This window comes from Anas platyrhynchos, chromosome Z, assembly GCF_047663525.1.
Source record: "Anas platyrhynchos isolate ZD024472 breed Pekin duck chromosome Z, IASCAAS_PekinDuck_T2T, whole genome shotgun sequence".
Taxonomy (NCBI): domain Eukaryota; kingdom Metazoa; phylum Chordata; class Aves; order Anseriformes; family Anatidae; genus Anas; species Anas platyrhynchos.
In genome coordinates this window covers 85,641,567-85,668,392 of record NC_092621.1, presented here as the reverse complement: position 1 = coordinate 85,668,392, position 26,826 = coordinate 85,641,567, and the positions used below count along the sequence as shown (strand labels likewise).

The 26,826-nt window shown below is 52.8% G+C and overlaps 1 protein-coding gene and 1 long non-coding RNA gene across 4 annotated transcripts; one reads left to right on the top strand and one right to left on the bottom strand.

The window, feature by feature from the left end:
- Positions 1 to 1,597: 1,597 nt before the first annotated feature.
- Positions 1,598 to 6,266, bottom strand: LOC140000785 (uncharacterized). 2 transcript variants are annotated; one of them, XR_011805988.1, is made up of 4 exons: positions 6,200 to 6,266; positions 4,593 to 5,362; positions 3,774 to 4,007; positions 1,598 to 3,303 (listed from the first exon to the last, which is right to left on the bottom strand). It is a non-coding gene; the product is annotated as an uncharacterized lncRNA (long non-coding RNA). The 2 variants fall into 2 exon arrangements; XR_011805987.1 differs by having other exon boundaries at positions 1,598 to 4,007.
- Positions 6,267 to 12,838: 6,572 nt separating this feature from the next.
- LOC119715216 (maestro heat-like repeat-containing protein family member 7) lies at positions 12,839 to 24,713 on the top strand. Of its 2 annotated transcripts, XM_038172451.2 has the most exons (22): positions 12,839 to 13,216; positions 13,814 to 13,905; positions 14,132 to 14,242; positions 14,517 to 14,602; positions 15,055 to 15,166; positions 15,405 to 15,491; positions 15,657 to 15,761; positions 15,870 to 16,050; positions 16,620 to 16,711; positions 17,200 to 17,340; positions 17,532 to 17,686; positions 17,798 to 17,936; positions 18,493 to 18,680; positions 18,769 to 18,906; positions 19,644 to 19,758; positions 19,889 to 20,029; positions 20,558 to 20,734; positions 21,215 to 21,370; positions 22,466 to 22,567; positions 22,980 to 23,082; positions 23,400 to 23,456; positions 23,634 to 24,713. In XM_038172451.2, the coding sequence occupies exons 1-22, from the start codon at positions 13,060 to 13,062 to the stop codon at positions 23,822 to 23,824; spliced, it is 2,826 nt and encodes a 941-aa protein (XP_038028379.1). In that variant the 5' UTR covers positions 12,839 to 13,059; the 3' UTR covers positions 23,825 to 24,713. The 2 variants fall into 2 exon arrangements, with proteins under 2 accessions (XP_038028379.1, XP_038028380.1); XM_038172452.2 differs by lacking the exon at positions 23,400 to 23,456.
- The last annotated feature ends 2,113 nt before the right edge of the window (positions 24,714 to 26,826 follow it).

The following is a 26,826-nucleotide window of genomic DNA, read 5'->3' as shown; positions in this document are numbered from 1 at the left end:
CAATAAGCCACATAGAGATGTCTAGCATGCGACACGAACCCTGAGGGCGTCCTGGGAGGTGGCCAGTAGAGCGGCCAAAAGGGGTTTTGAGTAGAAGCTGCCATACCCTGGTTCTAGGAACCACAAGGAACATCCTGAAGATCATAGAAGAGACGGGAGGAGGGTAGGCGAGCTTTAATGGTAACTGGCATAATGTTTGCAGGTGCTGGGGAAGAATTCTAACTGGAATAATAACTGTATGATGTATATGTAAAGGCCCGGGCATTTTTGTTGAAGTGTTCTTTTAAACATATGTTAATATGTTGTCGTGGTTTAACCTGGCCGGCAGCTAAACACCACGCAGCCGTTCGCTCACCCTCCCCCCTCCCTCTCTGGGACGGGGGGAGAGAAATGGAAAGTGAAGCCCGTGAGTTGAGATAAAGACAGTTTAATAAGACAGGAAAATAATAATAACAAAATAATAATAACAATAATAACAATAATAATACAATGGTGATAATAGGGAAATAATAATAATATGTACAAACAAGTGATGCACAATGCAATTGCTCACCACCCGCTGACCGATGCCCAGCCTAACCCCGAGCAGTCCGGCCCCCTCCCCCCGGCTAGCCACCCCTATATACTGTTTAGCATGACGTCAGATGGTATGGAATACCCCTTTGGCTAGTTTGGGTCACCTGTCCTGGGTCTGTCCCCTCCCAGCTCTTACTGCACCCCCAGCCTGCCCGTTGGCAGGACAGAGCAAAAGGCTGAGATGTCCTTGGCTTAGTATAAGCACTGCTCTGCAACAATTAAAGCATCGGGGTGTTATCAGCACTCTTCTCATCCTAAGCCAAAACACAGCATTCCACCAGCTACTAGGAAGAAAATTAATTCTGTTCTAACTGAAACCAGGACATATGTGAATATGTAAATATAATATAAGAACTGCCATTGAGGTGTATGCCTAAGGGAACGAAATTTGCCCAGGCATATTATCTGCTCGTCGGGTTTAAATGTCCTCAGTGTAATTGTCTACAGGCAGTTAATTTACAGTGGTCTGATTTTACTTGTGTATCTCTATATATTGTGGATTTTGGAGGGATTGGGATTGACTAGTAAAGAGCTCCTAGGAAAATGGTGGAATATTAACTGCTATGGATTAGAATGGGAAAAGGCCAAAGCAAAGCAATCCCACGGAAAAGGCCCCTAGAATGTATACTAACACATTGGAGGGATATAGTGGGAAGAGGGGGGCCAGAGAGTAAAAAAACTGTTATCAAATATTGTAATCAGTGGTGGCCACTTTATAAACTAGAGGCTGGAGAGGAGTGGCCCCAAAATGGAACTATTAATTATAACACCGTATTACAGTCAATATGTCCTTTATTACAGTCAATAAAGTCCTTTTTGGAGAGAAGGAAAATAGGATGAAATGTAGTATACAGATATGTTGTTTCAGCATCTTAGAGAGAAAAGGAGTGGAGTTAATTGGCCCTTGACTGAGCCTTTGGTGTTGGCATTAGAAAAGTACAGTCCCAAGAAAAGGAGAACTGTTATTTCCAGGCAGAAGGTTTAGCCTCTAATAAGGACAACTATTTTAACAGTGATACCAAACCCATGGTCTCAACACCTATGGGTGCAATACCTTCACAGGTTTTTACAGTGGGTCAGTGTGTCCTTGGCTTTGAGTCATACACTAAAATTATTGGCTTGATCAAACGACACCCTCTGTTGGGACAGGAGCCTTCTGGGTCAGGGCATTTCACATGTACGGCAGGTCTTAGATACAGGGGTTTAGGATGGCTTCACACACTCTTACAAGCAGCAGCAACAATGCATTTTCACTCTGAAGAACTTTGCAAATAGTAAGGAAACTGCATGTCTCATCCCTAGGGATCAAATATCAGCTCAGATACGTCAAGGCAAGCATCCACTGAAGGAAAGGCTCCAATGGAAACTTGAGTGCAAGAACTTTCCCTGTGCAATCTGAACTCCAGCTCAGGTTGGAAAGATCCCAATAGTCTGGAGTGCGTGCAGTAACAGCAAGAATAGGTTTTACTCCAGCATATTACACCAGTTCGGAGACCTACATCTCTCCCACAAGATTTGCTGGTGTCATACTCTATATAATGTAGACAGATAATGTAGATTCAACTGCATCCTAATCCCTGCCTGTTAAGAACACCTCACAAAATCATCAGTTTCATCACCAATTTCAGTAAGAACTGGTCTGACCTCAGGCAATGTCCCTTGTAAGTATATTCCTATTCTACTGTGAGCATCTTCCTCAAGCAAGAATCTGGATGTCCCTGATGAAAGATGGGGATTCACCTGAGTAGAGCCAAGGACCTTTTAACTCATCAGCCCCAACCATGACCAGAAAGGCTCGCTGTGGCCCCATGGCAATGGCAGAACTTCATAAAACAGGCTCTCTTGAGTCCCTAGGCACATTTCATCAGACTGCACCTGTTCTGGGGCAGGCACTGGGTAGAACCAATGAGAATGGCATGCTCCTAACTGCTCTCACTAGTACTCCTCTTCAGGACCTGAACCGTGGCAGAAAAGCAACTGTAAGCAGTCTGAACATAAGCCTGAGGAGATTAGATCCATCCACAGACATGGCTCATTCTGTAGCAAACGAGGTGCAACAACTAGCAAGCAAGGAGGTCGTTTTTTGAAAGGAATGAAAAAACCCATCAGTGATGGGACAAAAGAACCGTTCTTGCAGCACAGATCACAACATCACACATAAGGGGAGCATGCAAGCATTTGGACATAGCGTGAGAAGTCAGACATAAGCAACATGGCACAGCTGTTGGACAATTGTATAAGCCCCAGAAAGAACTTCAGTTCTCCTGACCTCAGCGTGTTTCTCCTGAAGTGCTGGAGCCTCTTGAGAACATTTTCATTTGTACTGCATCAACCTGGCTGGTAGTTCAAAGCAGCAGAAGGGTGGTCTGGCACCCCTCTGACCTTTCCCCATCCCCTCAAGACCTTATCTGCACTGGTGGATGAGCAGATAAAGCTCCACTTTTTCTGTTATCCTCATCCCATGCTTCCTCCCGATCCTCAGGTTCTGCATTGTTATTGTGATTTCCCAGCTCCTCTTCCTCTTTTAGGACTCCCTCACTGTTCAGCCCCTGCAGGAGTGCCACCACTTCCTCCGGCTTGGGCAGTTTAGTTATCTTAAAAGTGTTTCTTATAATGGGGTGTGTCCTTGTGGATAAGCCTCTGTTTCTCCACTGGGAATGGTCACTTTTCATCTTCATCCTCATCTTCACTCCTTATTAATGTGTCCTCAGTAAAGTGTACAGTGGGCTGCAATGGCAAAGCCCCAGAAAGGCTGCGAGCCTCAGATAACAGCCATAGCTGCAGGCAGCACATAAATCTGCTGTCCCTCTACTACCAACGCATGCAAAGCCAGCATTTCTGCTTTAATGTTAAAGAAGATGCAGGAATACATACCCCAATTTCCCTATACTTGTTTTTGCCCCATCTCCCATATTAACTCCTTCACCTAGACACATCTGTCAGCTTCATGGGCACTCAAACCTGTAAGCCTGACTTTTGCACAGTCCCTGCCCCATTCCCATGCTATTTTTCCTAGTCTTTGATGGACCCTGTTCCACCACGCTCCCTGAATCTCTCCTTGCAGTTAGCTTCCAGGGCCTTTACTTGCCTCCAGCAATGCCCAAATCATACTCTGTAAATCCATTTATCATTTTCTCAGAAACTGTCAAATCCTTCCACTTTTTAACATGACCCTGATGCAGTTCCTAGATTCCTACCTCATTGTATTCTACTTCTACATCTTCCTCCTCTTGGACAGCTGCTTCTTTATGCTCCTCTTCAGCTTTTGGCTTTACAACCTTCCCCAGCTCCTGCATCTCAGACAGCTGCCCATTTGGCCAGCTCCTTTGTCCCTCTTTTCCCTGCTCCTCTGCCCTAAGGTCAGCAAGAGGTGGTGCTGTTAGAAAGGTGGCAGTCCTCACTGTGATTTGACGTGGCACTCAGTCTTTCTCCTGGGAAGATGATAGATTACAAAAATCAAGACGGAAACCAAAGTAGGAAATGGATCAGTATAATCTGATTGGTGCAGGGTGGGGTATGGTCCACTGCCAAAAGAACCAGCTTTTTCAAGTTGCCCACTACCTTCCTAGCTCTACCCCTGTTTCACCATCTATGTGGGCATTTATTGTCAATATCACACCTGGGCAGCAAGGCAACATCCCCCAGTACTCTATTCCCATCAATCTTTATTCAGTATATCAGAGCCTTCTTTTTCTCTCCCTCTTCTGTGACTGAAGTGGCACTGAGGCACACATTCCCCGTTATGGCCTTTTCTGTATCCTTGCTGCATCTTGTGCTGTCTCAGTGGCCCTAGCAGACACCACAAGGTAGGTTCTAACTCATGAAATGCAAGCAATCCATGCTCAGTCCAGTCTCACATTTCCCAAAAGTTAAGTTCTTTCTGCCCAGCTTACAAACACTGCCTCTCCATTTCCCCCATCTGCGACATGCTCTGTACAGTTATCCATTTCTTAGTGAACAGCACTCGCTTCTGACTTAGGTGAATTCAGGTCTGTGCCAGGTTTTGCAGCATGTACCTCATTGCACGGAACTTCAATAACTTTCTTCATAACCTTCAGCTCGCTGGGATGAGGGGTTGCTCTGCGCTGTAGGCCCTACCGAAGAAAAAGCACTCATGCAGAGCATGACATTTAACAATCAGAGGAATACGTGTCATACCTCAAGATTGAATCAGTTCAAATGACGTGTTTTATCAGACCACTAGAGCCCAAGCTGGACATGAACAAAATGTCACAGAATCTGATGCGGACTTCTCTGCTATTACAGCGTGCAGCTGGGTACAGGACTTCATTCTGGTCTAACCAAAGCTCGCACAAGTTTGGTAGCACTCCCAGAGTTATCTGGCTGTAACAGAGCAGGGCAGTAGCAGTGTCACAGCAGTAGCAGTGTCAGTCCTTTCCAGGGGAGAAACTGCTCTAGGATATTCCAAATCACACTAAAACTCTGCAAAACTCGATGGTACTGCTTTCACACCTCCAACAACCATTCATCAAATGGTTTATGAGACTAACATTTTGGTGTGCCACAATACTGCAGCAAATATGTTTGGAAGTGTCTGGGTTAGCATACTGGCTGCAGAAGCTCCCAACAGGAAACATAGAAGACAACAGGAAGGACTGTCCAGTAGCAAGGTTTTGGAAATGCTGGACCCACAGTAGAAATGTGTCTTTCTCCCCCTCCTGCCAGACATGAATAAAAGCTTTTGGTTAACACTGACAATCCCAACATGATATAGCAGCGCTATCAGCAATGGTAGACGTGTTCATAGTGTTGCTCCTTTTGTTACCTGTAAACACAACACACTCTGATGAGTGTTTGGTTTAGGACTTAAAGCACCACTCGAGTGCTGTTCAAGCATCAGCCAACTGTTCTCACAAGCAGGCTGCAGCTTTGTGCGTAGGAAGCTGCAAAATCTCTTCTGTCCCCATTTTAGTTGGCTTTCTGCCAAAAAGCATTTCAGAACATTAAGAACAGGATTCAGTAACAACTTGATCCACAACTGCAAAGTTAAATATCACTGGATTTCCCCCAGTGTCAAGACGAGCTGTAATTCAAGATTATGCACTGGCTCTCAGCATACTTAGGTTTAGGCTTGGGTTTAGAGCCCTCCATGGAGGCACCCTGATCCAGAGGGCACACACCACATGCTAGGCTGACATAACTGTCAGGAACAACATGGAATGGTCCTGTACTTTCTAAAGGAGAAAATAAATTACGAAGGGAAATGCAGAAAGTCAGCCCAGCAGAAGTGGAAAATGACAGCTGGTGGCAGTGCAACACCGCAGATAAATAAAGTACCAGACAAGAATTTCATTGGAAAGGAAAGATCTTTAGGCAGCTAGATAGCAACAAAGAATGTCTCAGAGCAAAGGGGCTTGGAAAAAGCAGAGCAAGGTGTGTATAAGGGTAGTAGAAAGTGAAACAGGGCCAACACACAAAGAAAACATTATACTGGGAACACTGACTAGGCCATCCTGGGCAGATCAGAATCTTCCCAAACAACCTGAGGGTCTACTTCTTTGCATTTCAGACAAAACAAAACAAAACAAAAAACACTTCCACAAAGGTACAGATGCTACCTCTACCAACCACCCATATTCCCTCCCCACCATCCCTCACCTACCAGTAATTCCAGGTCATTAGCACCAAGGTCCAACTGTTCTAACTTGACAAGGAATGAGAGCGAACTGCAACACACAGGGAATGGAAAGGGAAAAAGAGAGGAAGAGGAAGAGGAAGAGAGAATGAGAGAGAGAGAGAGAGAGAGAGAGAGAGAGAGAGAGAGAGAGAGAGAAGGGAAGGGAAGGGAAGGGAAGGGAAGGGAAGGGAAGGGAAGGGAAGGGAAGGGAAGGGAAGGGAAGGGAAGGGAAGGGAAGGGAAGGGAAGGGAAGGGAAGGGAAGGGAAGGGAAGGGAAGGGAAGGGAAGGGAAGGGAAGGGAAGGGAAGGGAAGGGAAGGGAAGGGAAGGGAAGGGAAGGGAAGGGAAGGGAAGGGAAGGGAAGGGAAGGGAAGGGAAGGGAAGGGAAGGGAAGGGAAGGGAAGGGAAGGGAAGGGAAGGGAAGGGAAGGGAAGGGAAGGGAAGGGAAGGGAAGGGAAGGGAAGGGAAGGGAAGGGAAGGGAAGGGAAGGGAAGGGAAGGGAAGGGAAGGGAAAACTAATAATACAGTGTACAAACAAGTGATGTACAATGCACCCGCTGACTGATGCCCAGGCTATTCCTAAGCAGCCAGACCCCCCACCCCGTCCAGCCCCCCATATAATTGTTCAGCATGACGCCATATGGTATGGATTAGTCCTTTGGCCAATTTGGGTCAGCTGTCCTGGGTTTGTCCCCTCCCAGCTTCTTCTTCACCCCAGCCTGCCTGCTGGCAGGACAGAGCAAGAAGCTGAGAAGTCCTTGGCTTAGTGTAAGCACTGCTCTGCAACAATTAAAACATCAGGGTGATACCAACGTTAGTCTCATACTAAATCCCAAACACAGCTCTGTAACCTGCCCTGACACTGACATCAGACTGACGGGCCTGTAATTCCCTGGAAAGTCCTTCCAGCCCTTCCTGTTGCCTGGAGGCACGTCTGCCAGCCTGCAGTCCACTGGGGCCTCCCTCATCACAGTGGGCAGCAGAAGAGACCTGCTGCGCTCCTCCCTTGCCACGGGAGCCCCACGGCTCCCACCGTCCCCCCAGGCCACAGTGAGCTCCACAGCCCTTCCAAGGAGGCAGGAGCAGGTGGTGCAGCAAGGCTGCCCCTGCCCTCCGCAAGCAACCTCAGGGCCCGATACACAACAGCCTGGCAGCATGGCTCTTACCCTCCAAACCGTCACACAGGTAGTCATTGTGGGCTTACATATGATGTTACAAGCACCCTGAAGTCCATAGCACTAATATCTACCTCTCTGTGAATATAACAGGCCATCAAATTATGGTCCCTTCATTTCGTATTTCATGTTAACAGTTAATATGTCACTCAGTAGTCATATAACTTATTTCTCTTGAGACCTAAGACAATATTAAATTACATCTCATGCTTCTTCTGTATTTGTCAAGGTGTGTGATTTATGGACTAATGAACACATTTCATGTGAATTTCACAATATTCACCTCTGTTTCATTTCCATACTCAATATGATGTTCATGAAGGTGCATGACTACAGGACTGCTTTTCTCCAGTTAATTAGAAATCAGAGCATTTCTCTAGGTTAAAAGCAAAGAGTATGCAGCCACTTATGTTAAAATTGTTGCCCTGATTTTCACTGCTAGTGATTTCAAATTCTTTTCAGGCTGATCGGTCTGCTTTTCACATTACTTAGCTTTCATCATCCCTTTGCACTTCATTTATAACATATTCATTTTTTATATATCAGAATCCTACTCACTGCACTTTAGAAAACAGTCTTCCTGGCAGGGGAGAAGGAACAGAGGTCTATGAAATAGGATACAGCTAATGATGTAATTAGCAGTATACCAAGCTAGTACCAGACCCAAAGGATTATAAATTTTATAAATATTTATAAATCTAGTTATCTGATTAATTATATATTTTGGCTTTTGGTTTAGGTTGGATGGTTTATTGGTTGGTTTGGTTTGGTTTGGCTTGGTTTTGTTGTTGTTTTGTTTTGTTTTTGAGAAAGCCTGAGAAAGTCATAATTTTGATAAGGCTGAAACTCATGAGTGGTATATGGATAACTTTTCAGCCCAGGGAGGTATGCATCTCTTTTTCCAGTGAGCTATTCATTCAAGAATAGCTCTAGAATAGTTGAGCTATTGATCAGCATCCAGGTGACTTTTTTATATTGTTTTTGCAGATGTGGAGGGATGAGGCATGTGCTACAGGGTAATGGATGCAGTGGAGTTCTCTGTGAAGGTGATCTAGTGTATAGTGTTGGAGGGAAGGCACTACAGTTGGTGACTACACGAAAATGGTTTTTGCTTGTTTGGAAGCTCTCTACAGGTACCTCAAAGGAGGCTGTAGCGAGGTGGGGGTTGGCCTGTTCTCCCACGTGCCAGGTGACAGGACCAGGGGGAATGGGCTAAAGTTGCACCAGGGGAGTTTGAGGTTGGATCTGAGGAAGAACTTCTTTACCGAAAGGGTTGTTAGACATTGGAACGGGCTGCCCAGGGAAGTGGTGGAGTCACCATCCCTGGAAGTCTTTAAAAGACGTTTAGATGTAGAGTATAGGGATATGGTTTAGTGGGAACTGTTAGTGTTAGGTCAGAGGTTGGACTCGATGATCTTGAGGTCTCTTCCAACCTACAAATTCTGTGATTCTGTGTGATTCTGTGAAGATGCAAAGCAGGGCATGACGTGGAATGTCAGCACCAGAGTCTACCTGAGCAAGTTAAGTGATGACCACCATGTTGAAACAGAGGTTATTTATTTGAGGTACTGGTGTGGCAGTTTTAAGTATTTCCCATTTGGGTATTACAGGTGATGCCCAGTCCTCAGTGTGGGAGAATTATCCTTGGGGCAGGTGAATGGTTTGGGTAAAGGAGTGGGAGAGAAAAATCACGGGAGGTAGATGCAGAGAATAGTCAGACTTGCTAGTGTCTCTGATAAGCACTGGCCTTGGGCAAGGTGGGAGTTGAGCAGCCTGCTTCCACTTCTCTCTTACACAGATGTTGTGGATGGAGGTCTGTAGGCTTGGTATGAGGGGCTACTGAGGGACAGTGTCTTGCCATATGAGGATGGTCCTTATCTGGCAGCAGAAGAGAATCTTGAAGGCCATGGTGCCTGGAGTGAAACGTTTCATTTGATTATTTGTAAAATGAATCTTAATGAAATACATGCTAAACATACATGTCTTTACTATTTGACTCTCCACACAAATCATGCTAAACATCACTCCAGGGAAGGGAACAGATAATGTAAGGATATAAAGGAAAAGGTTTTAGTGTTAGGAAAAAGCGTTGGTGTTAGCATTAGTTGATAAAGTGAGATGAATGTCATAAAAGAGCTGGGGGGAGAAAGAAGAGATTGGAAAGCTGGAAGAGGTAGTTGAAAGGCTGTGCTCCTTCTTCTCCACCAAGACAGGGATGCCTTGTTGGTAAGCTCTGCACCTTCATCTTTTGGAGAGGAATACCTGAGATAGCATTTTGCTAGCACTGTTATCAGATATGAGCGCTATTGCAGAAAGGGCGTTTACCAAAAGCAATTCCAAATCTCATATAGAAAATAGAATCATAGAATCATCCAGGTTGGAAAACACCTCTAAGATCATCTAGTCCGGTCCCATCTGTCACCTTATTAAAAGTTTTCAACTTTGTGAAACTGTCTCAGTGAAAGTCCTTGGCAGGGCTCTTAAAACAGGCAAGTGTTTGACTTTGATAGGCACCTTTCAATGTGACACAGATCCTACTCCCACTCCACCTAGGTCTCCCACAAAAAATTATTTACAACAGAAGCCATTTGGTATATCTCAACTTCCTTTAGCAGTGTGAGAAAAATCTCAATTAATTTTCTTCAGACAGGATCTTCTGCAAAGCTATTTTATTTGTGATTGGAATAGCGGAAGTCCTTTCAATTACGAGTGCATTTTAGTAAACAAATCATAACCTTTTATTTCCTATTACCCGACGCCTGATCACCTCCCCTGTTTCCTCATTGACTGAGTACTACAGGTTCACAAGCTACTCAACACTCCTCTATAGCATATATGTACAATCTTCCTTCCTTCCTTCCTTCCTTCCTTCCTTCCTTCCTTCCTTCCTTCCTTCCTTCCTTCCTTCCTTCCTTCCTTCCTTCCTTCCTTCCTTCCTTCCTTCCTTCCTTCCTTTCTTTCTTTCTCTCTTTCTCTCTTTCTCTCTTTCTCTCTTTCTTTCTTTCTTTCTTTCTTTCTTTCTTTCTTTCTTTCTTTCTTTCTTTCTTTCTTTCTTTCTTTCTTTCTTTCTTTCTTTCTTTCTTTCTTTCTTTCTTTCTTTCTTTCTTTCTCTTTCGTTCTTTTCGTTCTTTCTTTCTTTCTTTCCTTCTTTCTTTCTTTCTTTCTTAGTTTCTCACAGCAGCCTTTTCACACACTCACTCACAACGGAAGTCTGTACTCTCTCTGTCTCCACATCCTAACCCTAACTCTGAACTTTCTGTGAAACAAAACAATTTGTGGACTTTGACTGATTCCAAAGTCCTGCCCATACAGCAGAGCCCCACGTGCCCCAAGGCTCCAAGAGCCCTGCTGGCATATCATAGTGGGACTGGCTCTGGTCTGCACTCAGCTCACAACCACAAGATGTGTGCTGCTGTGTCCCCAACCCCAAAGGCACATCCTTTGAAAGCCCCTTCACAGTCACACTAACAATGGGAGTCTGTGTTTTCTCTCTCTCCAAACCCTAAGCCTAACTCTAGACAGTGCCCAGGTCCAACACACACCACACCCAGCACTTCCATGAAATGCTGCTTGCAGCGGAAGCAATTTATTTAGTAGCCCTCGATGTCCTTTGGCAGCCTTTTAATTAAACTGTTCACAATGGGAGTCTGGACTTTCTCTGTCTCTCTCTAAACCCTAACCCTAGCCCTAGACATTGCCTAGATCCAAGAAACATTTCACCTAGTGCTCCCAAGAAAAATTGCTCGCAACAGAATCTTTTGGTAGCCCTCCACTTGCTTTGGCAGCACTCTCACAACTTCAGTCACAAGGGGAGTCTGTGCTTCCTTTCCTTCCAAACATAAGGACAGGGCTAAGACAGCTCCCAGGTCGAACATTCATCCTAGCAAGAGCTCCCATGAAAAAGCGTTCACATCTGAAGCATTTGGTAGCCCTCAACTTCCTTTGGCAGCCCTTTTACAAACCTTAGTCCTAGAGAGAGTTTGACCTTTCTCTCTCAAAACCTTAATCCTAACCCTAGACAGTGCCCTAGTCAACACCCTTTTCCAATACCCACCCCACCTAGGCTCCCATAAAATAGTGCTCACAACAGAAACCTCTTGATAGTCCTTGGCCTTCTTTGGCAGAATTTTCACAAACCCACTCAAAAAGGGAATCTAAACTTCTTCTGCATCCAAACGTATCTGTAACAGTGACCATAACTCTACTTGACCCTTGTTACTCTAGGACATGTTGGAATGCTGTGAGGACATCCTTTAGTGTTCCTTGGAGAACCACTCTTTCTCCCAGAAGATGCTTGGTTTGCCATGGAGGTGCTTTGGTCCACAGGGAAATGCTAGCTTGGTAAACTGCTAATTACATCATTACCTATGTCCTACTTCATAGACCTCTGTTTCTTCTTCCCTGACAGGAAGACTGTCTTGAAAGTGCAGTGAGTAGGATTCTGATAACACTAATAACAGAAGGATTCTGATAACAGTAGGATTCTGGATAGGTACACAAGCACTACTGGGCCCGTCCAGCCTGGACCCCAGCTCCAGGCTCCCCAGCAGGCTTTTCAGACAATAAACTGCTGTTAGAGCTCCTCCTTTTTGCCCTTATCAGTGGTCGCTCAGGAGGTTTCTGCTTCTTAGGTGCACAGCCAAAGTTCCAAGGGGCCACTTGGGCCTTCTCAAGGATTAGCAGTTTGCAGGCTGACTGGCAGTTGCGTCTGCCAGTGTTTTAGCAGACCTTTGCTGTCAGAATGTCTCCCAGGATTGCCAGCTCACATCCATGGCTGCTCTGGCCACTGAGTGGGAGAGGCAAGGCTCTGGTGTGCCCATGAAGACAAAGGGAGGTCCTTCAGGCACACTGGCGCTCTGGGACACGCCACAGAGCCACAGGGTGGTCCCAAGAGAGTGTGAGGGCACACAGGTGACGCGCGGAAAAGACTCCACAACCATAGGGTTGTAAAGTAGGTACACTTTATTGCGGTGCACCAGGCGCACTGGGAATGGCTTCCCTGAAAAAGTGCGCACCTGCCTGGTCGTCTCTCACAACTTTATACACGAATACTGTTACATATTACATGAGCTCTCATACATATTCTTTATTGTCCCCCAAAAGGCGGACCTCTTCCAAGTACTCATTTCCATACTCCCCGCCCTTAGCTCCTCCCGGTTGCACCCGCGCAGTGTAGCCTGGTGGTCGTGGGCAGGGGTCTTTCGGGATGAAGGCAACGAGGAAGAGCAGGTTAAACTCTCTTGACCTTTCTGGACTTGGACCTGCTGTTGGACAGTATTTAGAAGTTTTTTGTTCATCTTTGCCTTGTTTCCTGCCAACAAGTTGTTCATCCTTCCCTAATGAGTTGTTTGTCCTTCCCTCACCCGTTGGCCTTGAGCGATATCTTCCTTTTTACATCTGCTTCTCATCTACATCCCTATAATTAGGATATTTTACCATATATGTAGCTAGATACTAATTTGGATAAGTTTTAGCATCTTCCCCATCTCACAGCGGCCTTGTGGCATCTGAGAGGAGTCAGGTGCCTGGGCCTCACGCCCTCCGCCCTGGAGACAGCGTCCCCCTTCTGGCCTGGGTGACATCACAGCAGAGCCCTTTGTGACTCACCCCTGGGACAGCTACAACTACCCAGCACCAGCAGGGCAGCCCCACAGTGTCCAGAAGGATTACAATGGGAGAGTGCATGAGTTGTGTGGCTCCTCGCCAAAATGATGCTGACGATCTTCCCCTGGCGGGGCTGCTATTAGTTATCCCCAAGATCCTGGACGCTGAGAAGGATAGCGGATCTGCTGCATATTCTATGTGGGAGACCCATGTGCTTCAGAGGGGTAAGTACGCAGGCACCGCTGGGCCCGTCCAGCCTGGCCCCAGGCTCCAGGCTCACCAGCAGGCTGGAGGCGCGCTCCACCAGGGACGGGTGCCGCAGCATGGCACTGCCATGCCACTGCCAGAACTGAGGAAGCCAAGCGAGCGAGGGTCCCCAGCGGGCTGGACGGGACCAAAGCGAGCGAGTGCACCCTGTTCTGCAGCAGGAGCCCGCTTCCCTGGAACATCAGCAGAGGGGTACAGCCGGCGGGGGGCATGCCGGTTCCTGAAGGGCAGGGCAGCTGTGAGCCAGGAGCCAGCCCCAGCACAGCCTCCCCTGGCAGCAGGAGAGGCTCCCGGCCGGAGAGAGTGGAGGGGACCCAGCTCTTGCTGCGGGGACAGGCAGCGGAAGGCTGCTCACCCGGCAGGAGGCAGCGGTGCTGCAGGACAGGGACCTTTCCTGCTCTGCTGCCAGCGGCAACCTTGAGGAAAGGGGGCATCAGTGCTCCGACCCAGGGCTTGCAGTCGGCAGGGCGGTGGGCACAGGGTTCAAGAGAGGGCACGGCTCTTCCCTCTGCCTCCTGCCCCGCTTACAGCTCTGTCCATTCTTTCTTAATCAGATAATGTTTCTGCTGTCTCCATCTTGTCTCTGGCGCCCAAGGACATGGAAGACTATGACTACTTCTGGGCTGTTCTCACTGGCACCAAAATGGTAACTGCAGACTTTGTCAGTGCGTGAGGCTCAGCGTGCTTCTCCCAGCTGGGGGCTGCTGTGTTTGCTGCCCACGCACAGGCTTTTGGAGGGCTGCTGGCTGTGCTGAGCTGCTGCCCTCCTGGCCCCTTGTGCTATCACTGCACCCCTGTGGTGCAGTGGCCCTGCTGGCCATGTCGCCGCCCTCTCACCGTCCCTATTTGTCTCTGTGCTCCCTGACTGTCAGGAAGAGGACTGGAAGCTGAAGTTTCTGGCCTCGATCCGCACCATCTGCAGCAACACGGTGCAGAAGAGATACATGTACCTGCCCTGTGACATGCTGGGAGTGGAGGAGAAGGTGAGGGGATACCCAGTGGGGCGGGGAGGGGGAAAGGGTGAGCTGTCCGGGCACCAGCCCAGCAGTCAGAACAGCACAGGGGTTTCTGCGCACAGGGGAGGGTGGGACGGGCCTCTGTGGGCACAGAGCAGCCTGGCCCGTGCCCCCCTTTACCCCGCCCCCGTCTTGACGCCAATGCTGGTATAGTGCCAGCAACGCTCTGCCTGCCCTGCAGATCAGTGCCAGCCCCTGGCAGCTTCCCGTGTCCCATCCTGACCATGTTGTCTCTCTCCAGATGCAACTGCCTGAGTCTTCCTCCGACCACCTGCGCACTCTGATGCTCCTGGGCTGGCAAGCTGCGTATGCCATCAGTGAAAGGAGGTACCTGCCCCAGACCTTGGCTTGGCCAGGGCCTCTCCACAGCATGGGCCTGACAGTAGCGGGCTTCCCCCACCCGGGCAGGACTTTGGTGCTCTGTCTTAGGGCCTCAGCTCTCCCCTGCGCCAGATAGGAGGGCAGAGGGTGCCATGCCGGCAGAGCCAGCCGGCAGAGCCGGCAGGGGCTCTCCATTGTCTCCCTGCCCAGCTTTTTTCCCTGAAGGGAGAGAGGCAGGAGCTGGAAAGGGCTTTGTGCACTGCATGCCATGACTGCCCTCTATCCCCGGCTCAGCAGCACGGGAGAGGGAGAAGATGCCTCCACACAAGCCTTGCCCACCCAGTACGGGTCCCACCTGGTGACCCCAGGCCCTGACATCTACGGTCACCTTCCCAGGGCATCTGGGCACTGCTCCTAGTGCCAGCCTCCAACGGGCACCTTCTCTCCTCTCCTTGCAGCAAAGAGAACCTAGCACTGCTGTCACAGCACCTCGGCCCCTGCATCAACGCCATCGGCTCTCTTGCTTCAACGAGGGAGAGGGGCAGTCTGGATGCTTCACTTTATGCTGAGGTAAGCACCGAGTGAGCTACAGAGAGCCTGCTGCCAGTCAGTTCCTGCGCACTAGTTAGCTTTGGCTGCTGAAAGACCACGGGAGAAACAGAAAGACAACAGAGATCCTGAGACACCACTGGGCAGGTTGCCGGCACCACTGGGCAGCTGAGGCCTGCCTCAGGCAGCAGGCGTTCAAGCCAGCTTCCCATGAGGAAGGACCAGCAAAAAAGCACCACCCGCTCTGTCTTCCTTACAGATTCTGAAATCTCTGGACAGCGTGCTGGAAGTGCTGGTGTGTACTTCGTCGGACTACACTGCTGCTATGCTGGAGATCATCTTGCAGGTCTGTCCCCAAGGCCGCGACGGGGTACACCCCCTTTCCAGGCTCTTCTCTTGTTCAGGAGAAGTCTGGGCACGCTGCGTAAACCCTGCCCGGTGCTTGGCAGAGCTGCTGCTACGGGAGCTGCCACTGCCTCCCAAGGCAAACCAGCAGCTTTTCTCTTCTCAGGCCCTGCTGCCCTTCACAAGATCCGAGAATGTGGCAAAGCGTCGGTATGCCGTGGGGAGGATTGCCAGTCTGAGCGAGGTGCTGATCCCCAGTTCTCTGATGCAGGTAAGGAGCTGGTGGCTCAGGCAACCTCTAAGCACTCCCTCACCCCTTCCCGGTGTCTCAAGTGCACTAGCTCAGCCAAGCTGCCACTGTCCATCCTCTCAATCCCAGGACTCGTTCAGAAACAGAGTGGGCACGGTCAGAGTTCGCACCTTCCAGACGAAGCCTGTGCCACTCCTGGGGCAGCTGATGGGGTGCCTCACCCTGTGCTGCGCCGAGAAGGACAAGGACATCAGCTGTGGGTCTGCAGAGGCTCTTCACGCCTTCCACAGGATCGTGATGGTGCGACAGAGTAAGAGAGGCTGGGGTGGGCTAGCACCTTCCAGACACGAGGGCCCTGTCAAGACCAGGCATGGTGATACGCCGCTTTGTCCGCCCTCCCCAGCTAGAGGAAAGAGCAGCACATTCCTCCAAGGGTGGAGCAGGGGAGCAGCCATGCTGCACCAACCCTAGGGGGCTCCCCCAGCCCCTATCGGAGCAGCAGGATGTCCCCTGGGGTAGTGGCTTAGTAGCACTCCTGAGAACCAGTGGACTGGAGAGCCTGTAGCAGTAGCAGCATCGTGGGGCTTCTCTCCTGCTTCAGAGCAGAAAGCCAGACCAAACTCTCCGGCCTTTTTTGCAGACTGCGAGGCGGTTTGCCCTCCTCCCCCTTGCAACAGAAGACCCATTTCCTCCCTGGCATGTCTCCTGTCCCCACCCCCTACCCTCCACCCAACACAGAGTGCCCCTCTTTGACAGACACAGCGCCCTGCCACAATCCCTGCCGCAAGCTCTGCTTGGTGTTCTCAGCTGTCTTCTCCAAGCAGCAGCTTCTCCATCATTCCTACCACTCACCCACCCTCTGTTTGCCTTGCTGCCCAGGCCACTTCATGACACCTACCTATCCGTATCTCTTTCTGGAGCGGGAATGCCCAAGCACCTTCCGGCCCAAGGACGCTGCTAACGAGCTGACGGTAATGAGCCCCTCCCTTCCTGGGATTCTTGGCTGTGAGGTTGACAGGAGACCTGGATGAACCAGTGCCCCAAGAACTGCGGGCAGGAGGCAGGGTCCGTCACGGCCTGCCAGCAAGCCGGCTGCAGGGTGCCACCGTATCTCAGCGGGGAGTAGCCAAAGGCTAATGTCAGTGGCCAGCGTCAGCACTGCAGGTCCAGCTGTCCTGGCCACCCACAAGGCCTGGCTGCCTACACACTGCCAAGTGTGCCCTGACCCTGACCTCCACCACCTGCCTTCACCCTGCGGGGCAGTTCCCTCTCCGCAGCCACTGAGGCTACAGTCATCCCAGCCCAGGCCGGCCCTTGCAAGCCCACGCCAGCTCTTGCTCCTGCCTGTGCTGGGGGCACAGTGCCAGCACTGCCCTGGCTCTCTCTGCAGAGCTGCCCTCGCTGCTCAGCTGCAGCCCGCCACCAAGGCAGGCTGTGGGACATGTCTTCCCTCTCACAGGTATTTGGCAGCTTCCTCTTCCCCGTCGAGAGGACGAACTTCATCCTCACCATCTTGGAGGGCATGACACACCCCAGGGTCTCCGACAAAAAGGTGGTTGCCCGTGTGTTGGATATGATCACAGACTCAGACATGGAGGAGGTTAGCAGTTTGCAGACAAATTGCCCTGTGCTGTTGCCCTCTCGGGGGCCGTTCTCCCTGGCCCGGGTCCAGGGCTTGGGAGTCCCCGACAGCCATTCGGGCTGGCAAAGAGCCACAGGAGGGAAACATTTGCTGGTGGCAGCTGGGGCCATGGCTGTGCTCTGCTCCATTCTCCCTCGTCTCTCCTCCAGGTGCCACGGGTCATGCGGATCATCCATGACTGCCTGGCGACGGTCAGAAAGGAATCACTCCTGGACATCCTGAAGAGGACCCTTTTCCAGATCACCTCCTTGCACCCTGGGCACGCGGTCCAGGGCCTGCTGGAGGTCTTCCCGTGGTGCGACAGGTACAGGGCCCACCCACCCACCTCTGGCACAGCTCAGGACCCTCAGGGCCGGCACAGGCCAAGGGGCAGTGGCTGGGGTGGCCCCATCGACTGCATGCTTTGTCTCTGCAGGGTTGCCACGGCCATGTGGCAGACGATGGTCTCCGAGCCCTGCGTTGCAGAGGACGTGCTGAGAAACCTGCTGAAGCAACGCATAGGGCCTGAGCACGATGTCTTTGGCTCACCCCACAGCTGTGTCCGTTCCTGGGCTGTGAGTTCCTGGACCAGGCCTCGCTCACCCCCAGTGGGGCTGCACTCCCCTCCCCATCCCCTCCTCCCCCTCTTCCTCTGTCCCCAGTCGACAGCCTCCCCTGGGGCTCCCCAGTCAGGGGGGCTGGGAGCCAGAGCCCAGCAGGGCCACATGCACTGCTGGGGCCCCACTGCGCACAGGCACGCAGCCCACCCCTGCCCTGCCGCTCTCTGTCCTCCTCCCTCCCCGCCTGCTCCTGCCTTGCTGGGCAGCCCCGGGCAGGGCGGCTGCCTGGCCCAAGCAGGCTGCAAGGTTTGGCCCAGGGAGCTGAGGACAGCTGGCAAGACCCCCGGGGCCTGCTGGGCCCTTTGCTCTGGACACAAAAAGCTGGCTTGCCCATGCCACAAAGCAGAGCCGAACCCAGGGAGCCGCTGGGACTGGGCCCCAGGCCAGGCAGCCAGGCAGCGGGCTCAGAGCGACGCCTCACCCCCACCTCCCTCACCCCCCAACCCGCAAGCTCTGGCAGTGCTGCAGGGACACCCGTGCACTGAGAGCTGCACCTGACTGTTTTCTGCAGGTAACCAGCGCCATGAACAAGATCTTCCAGCTGCCCTCCAGCAAGAACATTGCGCTGTTACTTTTCCACAAGCTCTACATTGCCGTGCTCTTCCAGATCTCCTTCATCCATGAGTGCACACTGCAGGACTTCAGCAGCGGCAGCAGTCAGATGGGGGAGTGCGTGTGGCCTTCAGGCAGCTTTCTCAGGTGCTCCATCCCCTCTGCCAGGTCTGTGCCCCAGGCCGGAGCCAGGGCCGGGGCGCCACATGTGACGCGCATTATGCTCTGCATGCAGGACTGCGGTGATGACCATGAGAGCTCTTTTCCAACACCTGGGGGGTGCCACTTTGGTTGAAGACATCCAGATGCAGGGTGGCTGGGACAGGCTTTTAAGACATGAGACCTTCCACACAGGTGTTGCTGTGCTGACTAGGTGAGCGCCTCATCAGTTGTCCTTGTCTCCCCTGGCACTCTTCCCCCAGAGGTGGGTCCCCTTCCTCGTGGCTGGTGAGGTGTCCCCAGGGGTCCGAGGGACAGCGTTGGTGACTGAGGGATCTCAGGAGAGACCGGCAGGGGGAGTGGCCTCTTTGATCTTTAAGGTCCCTTCCAACCCGAGCCATTCTATGATTCATTCTATGATTTCCATGCTGCTGCCTCTGAGAGCTCCTTGGTGAAGGGCTGCTGTTGCCCAGTGCAAGAGGAGGACTCGCAGGACCTGTCACCTTCCAACGCACTCCTTCCTCGGGGACCAGCGGTGCAGGAGAGTGCTGGGGCTGGCTCTGCAGGCAGTGCCACAGCCTGCACTGGAGCTGTGTGGCAGAGCAGCCGGAAGGGTGGCCAGAGAGCGCGGGAAGGCTCAGTGGCCTGGGCATCCAAAGTGGTCAGGAAATGGCATCTGTTGGAAGGCCACAACTTGTGTGTAGGCAGGGCGTCTCTCAGTGAATCGAGCACATCTGTGCTCGTCACCCTCCATGTTTGCAAAGGCAAGGTACATGGTGAAGGGCGGGCGGCCTCTCCTCAAGCGGATGGCACCAGCTGCTGAAGCAGAGTGCAGAAATGCAAGCCTTGCCCTGGTCTGGCCCATGGGATAACAGCTAGCGCTGACAGCACAGTCCCAAGGAGGTTTGTTTGCCCGGCTTGGTACTAGCAATGCGTTCTTCCCCTGGCCAGGGCTCTGGGAAGCAAAGCACCGCTCTTTGGTGCCTCGGTGTTTGAAGAGGCAGTCGTACGTCTCTGGCAGAGACAGAAGCATGAGGAGATCACCGCCATGGCTGTCTTCACGGAGGTAGGGCCTAGCAGCAAGCGGTGCCTCTCCAAGGTGCCTTGAAACTCTGGGCTCTCTGGCAGATTCAGCATGCTGCCAGGAGTCCTGCCGGCTGGGCCAGGCTCTCACTGGGCTGCTGGGTGTCTTTCAGTTGCTGGACTGTGTAGACTTTGAGCAGCTTGTTGATAACTGCATCCCGCACCTTCTTCATTCACACCTGCGCAGTCAGTCCTCGGTGCTGCGTAGGATGGCGGTTACAAGCCTCGTCACGCTGTCTACGAGACCCAAGCTGGTGAGTGGGGGCATCTGGGCCAAGTGGCGGCATCTGCCTGGGGCTGGGCTGCAGGTGCTGTTGCCCGCAGAGGCTTGCTTGGACTTTGCCAAGAATCGGGAGGGGCGGTAGTGGCTCCACTGCCCTCACTGCCTTCTTCATCAGCCCCTGAGCGCTTCTGGGCAGCCCCTGCCTGGACTGTGCAGCACGAGGAGAGCGGCACCAGTGTCCGCTCAAAGGCACCTCCTGCTGTGCCAGAAAGAGGTCAATGCCAGGCCCCAGGCCAGCCAGCGCAGGGCTGCCTCAGCTGCAGGAGCACTCTACCCAGAGCAGTCATCCTGCTGAGGTTGGGAAGATGAGCCCCCGCACGGGGCCAGGCTGACACAAGTGGCTGCTTCTGCAACCCAAGGCAGCAGCCTTCTGTCTCGAGGGGCCTCAGCACGCTGCTGGAGACAGACCTCTGCTCTGGGCTGTGCCTGCTGTAAGCAAAGGGCTTCTGCCAGGATGGTCTTCGGTGTTTCTGAAACAGAACTGCTGTGTTTCATGTAGGCAGTAACTCTGCAAGACCTGCTGCCAGAGGTCATGCAGCAACTGCAGGATGCCAACAGCGACATCAATATGCAGGCCATGACTGTCCTCCGCAACACTCTGCGCCTAGCAGATGGGCAAGTGGCTGGCCCCATCGCTCTGCAGCTGCCTGACAGGCTCCTGCCCCTCTTTGACAACGTAAGTCTGGTGGGCAAGCAGGAGGTTTGGCCACGGGGCACGTGAGTGTGGCCTGGGGGTGGTGCGTCCCTCTCCACGTGTCTCTCTGGCCTGTGAGACACGATCCCTGGGCACGTGCTGGAAACGTTTTGCTTGGTGCTTCTTGGGCTCTCCCGCTGGGGCAGCCCCTCCCTGTGCAGAGCCCTGCGGATGTGTGCTCCACAATGGCAACTTCTCCTCGGCCCCTCGCTGCCCATGGCCGCTTCTCCCCTTGCCATGTGTCCCCTTGCCAGCCCCAGGGTGGACCATCTGCAACCCACTGCCTTGCCCTTCCTGTGTCTTGAGCCATTTTGCACTGCCCACACACTTGGCCTACCTGCCACAGCTCACTGCAGAGTGAGAGCCAGGAGCGTGTGTCTCCCTGTCTGCCACACCGACCCCTTGCTCACTGTGAGCTCGGAAGAGCCTGGACTGAGGTCCTCCCTTGTTCTGTCTCACCAGGAGTCCAGCTGCATGAGAGAGCTCTCCATCCTTCTCTGCAAGGACGCCATGGAGGTTGCAGAGGGCACCCATAAGATGGAGATGAAGAAGCAAGTGCACAGGACCGTCCTCCCCCTCTTCTTCCACCTGCATGACCAGAACCAGCATGTGGCTGAGGTGGGGACACTAAGCTGAGCATTCACTTGAGGGGGCAGCACCCCTCAGGAGGGCCTGCCTGAGCATTAGGGGCACGGGCCGTTAGCAAGGCTCCCTCTGAATGTGCCTCACCTCAGGGCCGAAGCTCCCGAATCCAAAAGAAAGGTGCAGAGCCCCTCTGTGCCTGCACCAGGCCCACCACAGCCATTTTGCCCCTACTACGCCTCCGCCTGCACAGAGGGCCAGAGCGGAAGGGCCTCTCCCTGCCCCACATCCAGCGCCGCATGCAGCCCTCCACAGAAAAGCCCGCTGGGAGGCTTCCTGCAGCCCCAGAGCTGTCAGGGGCCAAGAAGGTGGGCACGGACATTTTCCAGACCTGCCCTGCCTGCTCCCAGCTGTGCTCAGCAGTGCTGCGTAGCCACAGATACCTAGGCACTAGAGTTTTCACGGGCATCCCAGCTGTGCCTGCAGGTGTCTGAGGCCAGTGGTGAGGTGCCCAACAGTTGTCGACCCCATGTTATGCACAGGGACCCGCCAGATGCCTAGGCTGAATGCTCCTTTGCTCTCTTGGGCACGAGCACCCTGGAGCCGCCAGCGTGCTCACTGCAGAAACCCTGGCCTGCAGGCTGCCCTGGGCCACGCAGAAGGGTGCAGCCCCTGCCAGGGGTTGCAGGAGCCAGCATGGCTGCCAGCCTCACCAGCCTGGGAAGGGAGCCGCAGCCAGGGCAGGGGTCTGGCCCTGTGTCCGCGGTGGCGGGCTCTGGAGCAGCCCAGGCCCTAGGGAACAGCCTGCTGGGGTCCCCGTGCGTGGTGTCCCTGGCTGCCTCCTGCCCTGGTGCCTCAGTGACTGCAGCGCTTCAGCTGCCTGCTGGCCTTGGCTGCAGATGAGCAGCTCTGGGGGACCTCTGTCCTGCAGCCCCAGCAGCATGAAGTGCCGAAGCTGGTGGTTGCCCCACACCACTGCCCGAGCACCGAGCCCTCTGGCAGATGCCTTCCCCAGCTGCTGCACCTCCCCAGCAAGGGCCAGGAAAGCCCCCAAGCCTCGCCAAGGTGCGGGACAACCAGGGCCTGTCCCATGCGCAGTGGTTTCATCTCCCACTCTCTGCTGCTCTGCAGGCCTCTCGGGAAGCCCTCCTTGGTGCTGCCAAGCTCCTGAAGTGGAAGCAGCTCAGGAACCTGCTGGAGACAGCGCAGCCACAGAGGATTGGCGAGTGCCTGGTAAGGACAACTGCCCGAGGGCTCCCAAAACCTGGCCCAGACAAGGCCTGCCAGCCCTGGCCCAGGGTGCGGGGTGGCTACCCTTGCCTCTAGCCACTGCTGCAGGCCAGAGCCCCCAGCCTGCAGCCGTACACGCACCCCTACCCCCACGCCCCGGCACGTAGCAGTACAGGCTCTTCGACAGCCTCGTCGCTCTCCCAGGTCCCAGGCATACCGACAGCTGACCCTTGGCAGCGGGGTGGCACCTCAGCACCCTGCCCCTTGCTCCCTCCAAAGCCTGGCCCCAGCAGCAGCTGGCTGCTGGTTGGGCATCAGGCTATCCCAGCAGGGGAAGCCAGTCCCACGTACAGGGCCGGCCTGGCCAAGGGGCAAGGCTGCACCAGCCCCATCCACATGTACTATTCTCTTCCAGCTGGTGGGGCACAGCAGCAGAGTGGATGACTACCTGTCCCAGAGCCTGCAATACCTGCGGAGCCCCCAGGAGCCCCTGCAAGAGGCGGCCATCAGGTTCATTGGTGAGTCACAACCCCATGGGCCCTCTGTGCCCCACAGCAGCTTGGCCGCAGCCCCAGCTGCTGCTGAATCAGCCACGTGGCTGCAGAGCATTGCCGGCTCAGAGTGGGCCTGGAGTGCCTGTGGGGGCTCCCTGCTGCCCTCGCCCACACCCTGCCCACGCAGTGGTTGCTGGTGGGAAGCTTAGCGGGTGCCTCGCAGCCTCCTTGGGTGTTGTCACACTTGGGCACACATGGCCAAGCCGGCAGGGATGTTGAGGGGGGGACTGTGTCTGGGGCGAGCTGGCCAGCGGGATCTGTGATGGGCTGTGTGTACCTAGGGCTTGCCGGGCAGTACTTGGTGGATGGGCGCGAGGAGAAGCTCAAGATCATCGAGGGTGAGTGAGGGCAGTGGGGTATCAGCAGGAACTGGCTGGGAGGAGAAAAGACCCTGGGCAGTGAGCTGCGACCCCTGCCCCAGCTGAGGAGGTGGGGTGGCCTTGGCAGGAGGGGTTCCTGGGCGTGCTTCCCAGTGATACGGGCTCTGACCTCCACTCTGTTCCTTTCCATGTCAGCCCTGAGAAGCATGGAGGGCAACAGCAGCCCTTCGGTCTCCTCCCTGGTGACTGAAACCATCCTGGTCCTGAGAACTTCCTCCACATTCAGCCTGCAAGCACTACGTTACCGGCTCCGGAGGGTGTGGGAGAGGAGGCCCCGTGTCCCGAGAGCTGGCTGGCTACGCTGCTGCAGCTGTGCTCAGTGCTGAGCGCTGCTCCAGCCCTCGGGCCCCACCGAGTAACCCCTCTGCTGGACTTTCCCCAAAGAAACAGCCCTCTTTCTTCACCGCTTGAACGTGTCATTTTTTTGTGTGAAAACTGAACGGTTAGAAAACTCCACGGCACCAAGCTGCTCTGCTAGGCTGTGAAACCAAGAGGAAGGAAAGCTTTTGCTTCCCTGGCCGCAGCGTGTTAGAGCAACCCACCGTCTCAGCCTTCCTGGGCCTTGGGCCATTTTGCTAGGAACAGTGCGATTTTAGAGTGAGCCTGATGGTACGGAACTGATAGATTGCATGGCCAGCCCTGAGTCTAACTGACAACCTACTCATGTCCTCTGGATGAACTTTGCTCATTATAATCTCACTACAGTGCCAAAATACACCTCCATCCCCAAGGCTACCCGCCTCCAAGGTGCAACTACCTCTCACTGAGCACGCGCTCTGAATTTCCCTGAGCAAAAACAAAAGCCAGGAAAATGTATACCAGTGACAACAAAGGCGCATATGACTTGAGTCACTCACTACCTAAAAGCAGGAACATAGTAAAAAAAGGGCTCAAGAGAGGAAAATGTCGGGGAAGACACCACCACAGACAAGTCGGGAGGACGTCGCTGACTCCTGGCATCAGCCGAAGGCTGCTGTGCTGAACCTCTCTTCCCCCCTACAGGGATGCCTACAGGGCGAGATCTGAACCCTCAGTTACAGCGAGTGCTTCCCTGGGAAACCTAACATTCTCTATAGAGTTGTTCCACAAGTTAACGTATATGCAGCTGGTTGTGTTAGTCATATTCTTGGTATTTGCACGTGCTTTGCATCACCGGCAATCCAAAAGAACCTGTGCTCGTGTTGCTCCAATAAACTACACCAGTCATTTACTAGACTGAAAGTGTATTACACGATATGTGCATCCATGATCACGATAATTTAGTCTATTGAATACAACCGGATTTATAGTTCCAGACAGGGCATCGCTCAGAATCCAAACCCAGCCACCCCCAGCCCCTCTGATATCTGAGGAGAAGTTGGAACGCAAGGGGGTTTAGGTCCTGCCAAGCTTCCTTAGCCTTTAACACAACATGCTATGCTAAACGTCCGCTACAGTGGAGCAAATTACTAATGTTCCGGCAGATTCTATCACCTCAGTGCTACAGGAGGTCACATCCTTACCAGCAGGGGTAGTTCAGAACCATGAGGGGTTAGACTGCATAGTAGCATCCCATGGAGCAGTAGGTACACGGCTGTGTTGGAGCTGCTTGCTTCCACGTAGATGAAAATCAGGTGATTGCCAGTGATGCTGTTATCTCAAATCCTTCGTGCCCCACGCTGGCTGCCCAAAAGGACTGCTGTGGCTGAACCCCAGTGGGCAGCTGAGCACCACACAGCTGCTCTCTCACTCCGTCCTTGCACCGGGAGTGGGGAGAGAGCTGGAGGGGCCAAAGTGAGCAAAGTCATGCATTGAGGTAGTGCCCAAAGAGAGTGGGCTGGCTTCTCCTGGGATGTCAGCCATTGCTGTCATGAGCGCTGAGCCAGGGCCAGGGAAGGCGCTGCAGCTGACATGCGGGACAACGGAGGGATCAGAAGTAGCCGGTTTGGGTTTCTGAAGGGCTGGTCTTTGTGCCTAAAGGCAGGACTCCGTAGAACCACCAGCAGGGGACAGGTATCAAGTCAGGGATTACTTGAACAAACTCAGCCACCATAAACAGAAATGGAGGTGGGTGCTCTGACCAGCTCCCCAAACACAAGTAGCGGTATGCCATGACACCCCAGGATCACAACCCTATGGTTATAGAGTCTTTTCTGCGCATGAGTTTGGCGAGCCTGGCAGGAGGACTCTGGCTGCAGGATCGACTGTGGAGCGGACCTCCTAGGCACGCCCCGAGCCCCTTTTTCTCTCTCGGAGGAGTTCCTCTCCCAGCCTCTCACTGCAGGGATATAGGAAGTTCCTGTGGTTGCGGGCAAACGGTACACCTTAATTAAGGTAAGCCAATTGGCCGGGGAGGTCAATAAGCCACATAGAGATGTCTAGCATGCGACACGAACCCTGAGGGCGTCCTGGGAGGTGGCCAGTAGAGCGGCCAAAAGGGGTTTTGAGTAGAAGCTGCCATACCCTGGTTCTAGGAACCACAAGGAACATCCTGAAGATCATAGAGGAGACGGGAGGAGGGTAGGCGAGCTTTAATGGTAACTGGCATAATGTTTGCAGGTGCTGGGGAAGAATTCTAACTGGAATAATAACTGTATGATGTATATGTAAAGGCCCGGGCATTTTTGTTGAAGTGTTCTTTTAAACATATGTTAATATGTTGTCGTGGTTTAACCTGGCCGGCAGCTAAACACCACGCAGCCGTTCGCTCACCCTCCCCCCTCCCTCTCTGGGACGGGGGGAGAGAAATGGAAAGTGAAGCCCGTGAGTTGAGATAAAGACAGTTTAATAAGACAGGAAAATAATAATAACAAAATAATAATAACAATAATAACAATAATAATACAATGGTGATAATAGGGAAATAATAATAATATGTACAAACAAGTGATGCACAATGCAATTGCTCACCACCCGCTGACCGATGCCCAGCCTAACCCCGAGCAGTCCGGCCCCCTCCCCCCGGCTAGCCACCCCTATATACTGTTTAGCATGACGTCAGATGGTATGGAATACCCCTTTGGCTAGTTTGGGTCACCTGTCCTGGGTCTGTCCCCTCCCAGCTCTTACTGCACCCCCAGCCTGCCCGTTGGCAGGACAGAGCAAAAGGCTGAGATGTCCTTGGCTTAGTATAAGCACTGCTCTGCAACAATTAAAGCATCGGGGTGTTATCAGCACTCTTCTCATCCTAAGCCAAAACACAGCATTCCACCAGCTACTAGGAAGAAAATTAATTCTGTTCTAACTGAAACCAGGACATATGTGAATATGTAAATATAATATAAGAACTGCCATTGAGGTGTATGCCTAAGGGAACGAAATTTGCCCAGGCATATTATCTGCTCGTCGG

Excerpts from the sequence above, each read along its gene's own strand:
- LOC119715216 (XM_038172451.2), top strand. The coding sequence starts at position 13,060 with ATGGGAGAGTGCATGAGTTGTGTGGCTCCTCGCCAAAATGATGCTGAC. Across the intron at positions 17,687-17,797 it reads GTCTTCCCGTGGTGCGACAG|GGTTGCCACGGCCATGTGGC; the intron begins GTACAGGGCCCA and ends TTGTCTCTGCAG. Across the intron at positions 22,568-22,979 it reads AGAGGATTGGCGAGTGCCTG|CTGGTGGGGCACAGCAGCAG; the intron begins GTAAGGACAACT and ends ATTCTCTTCCAG.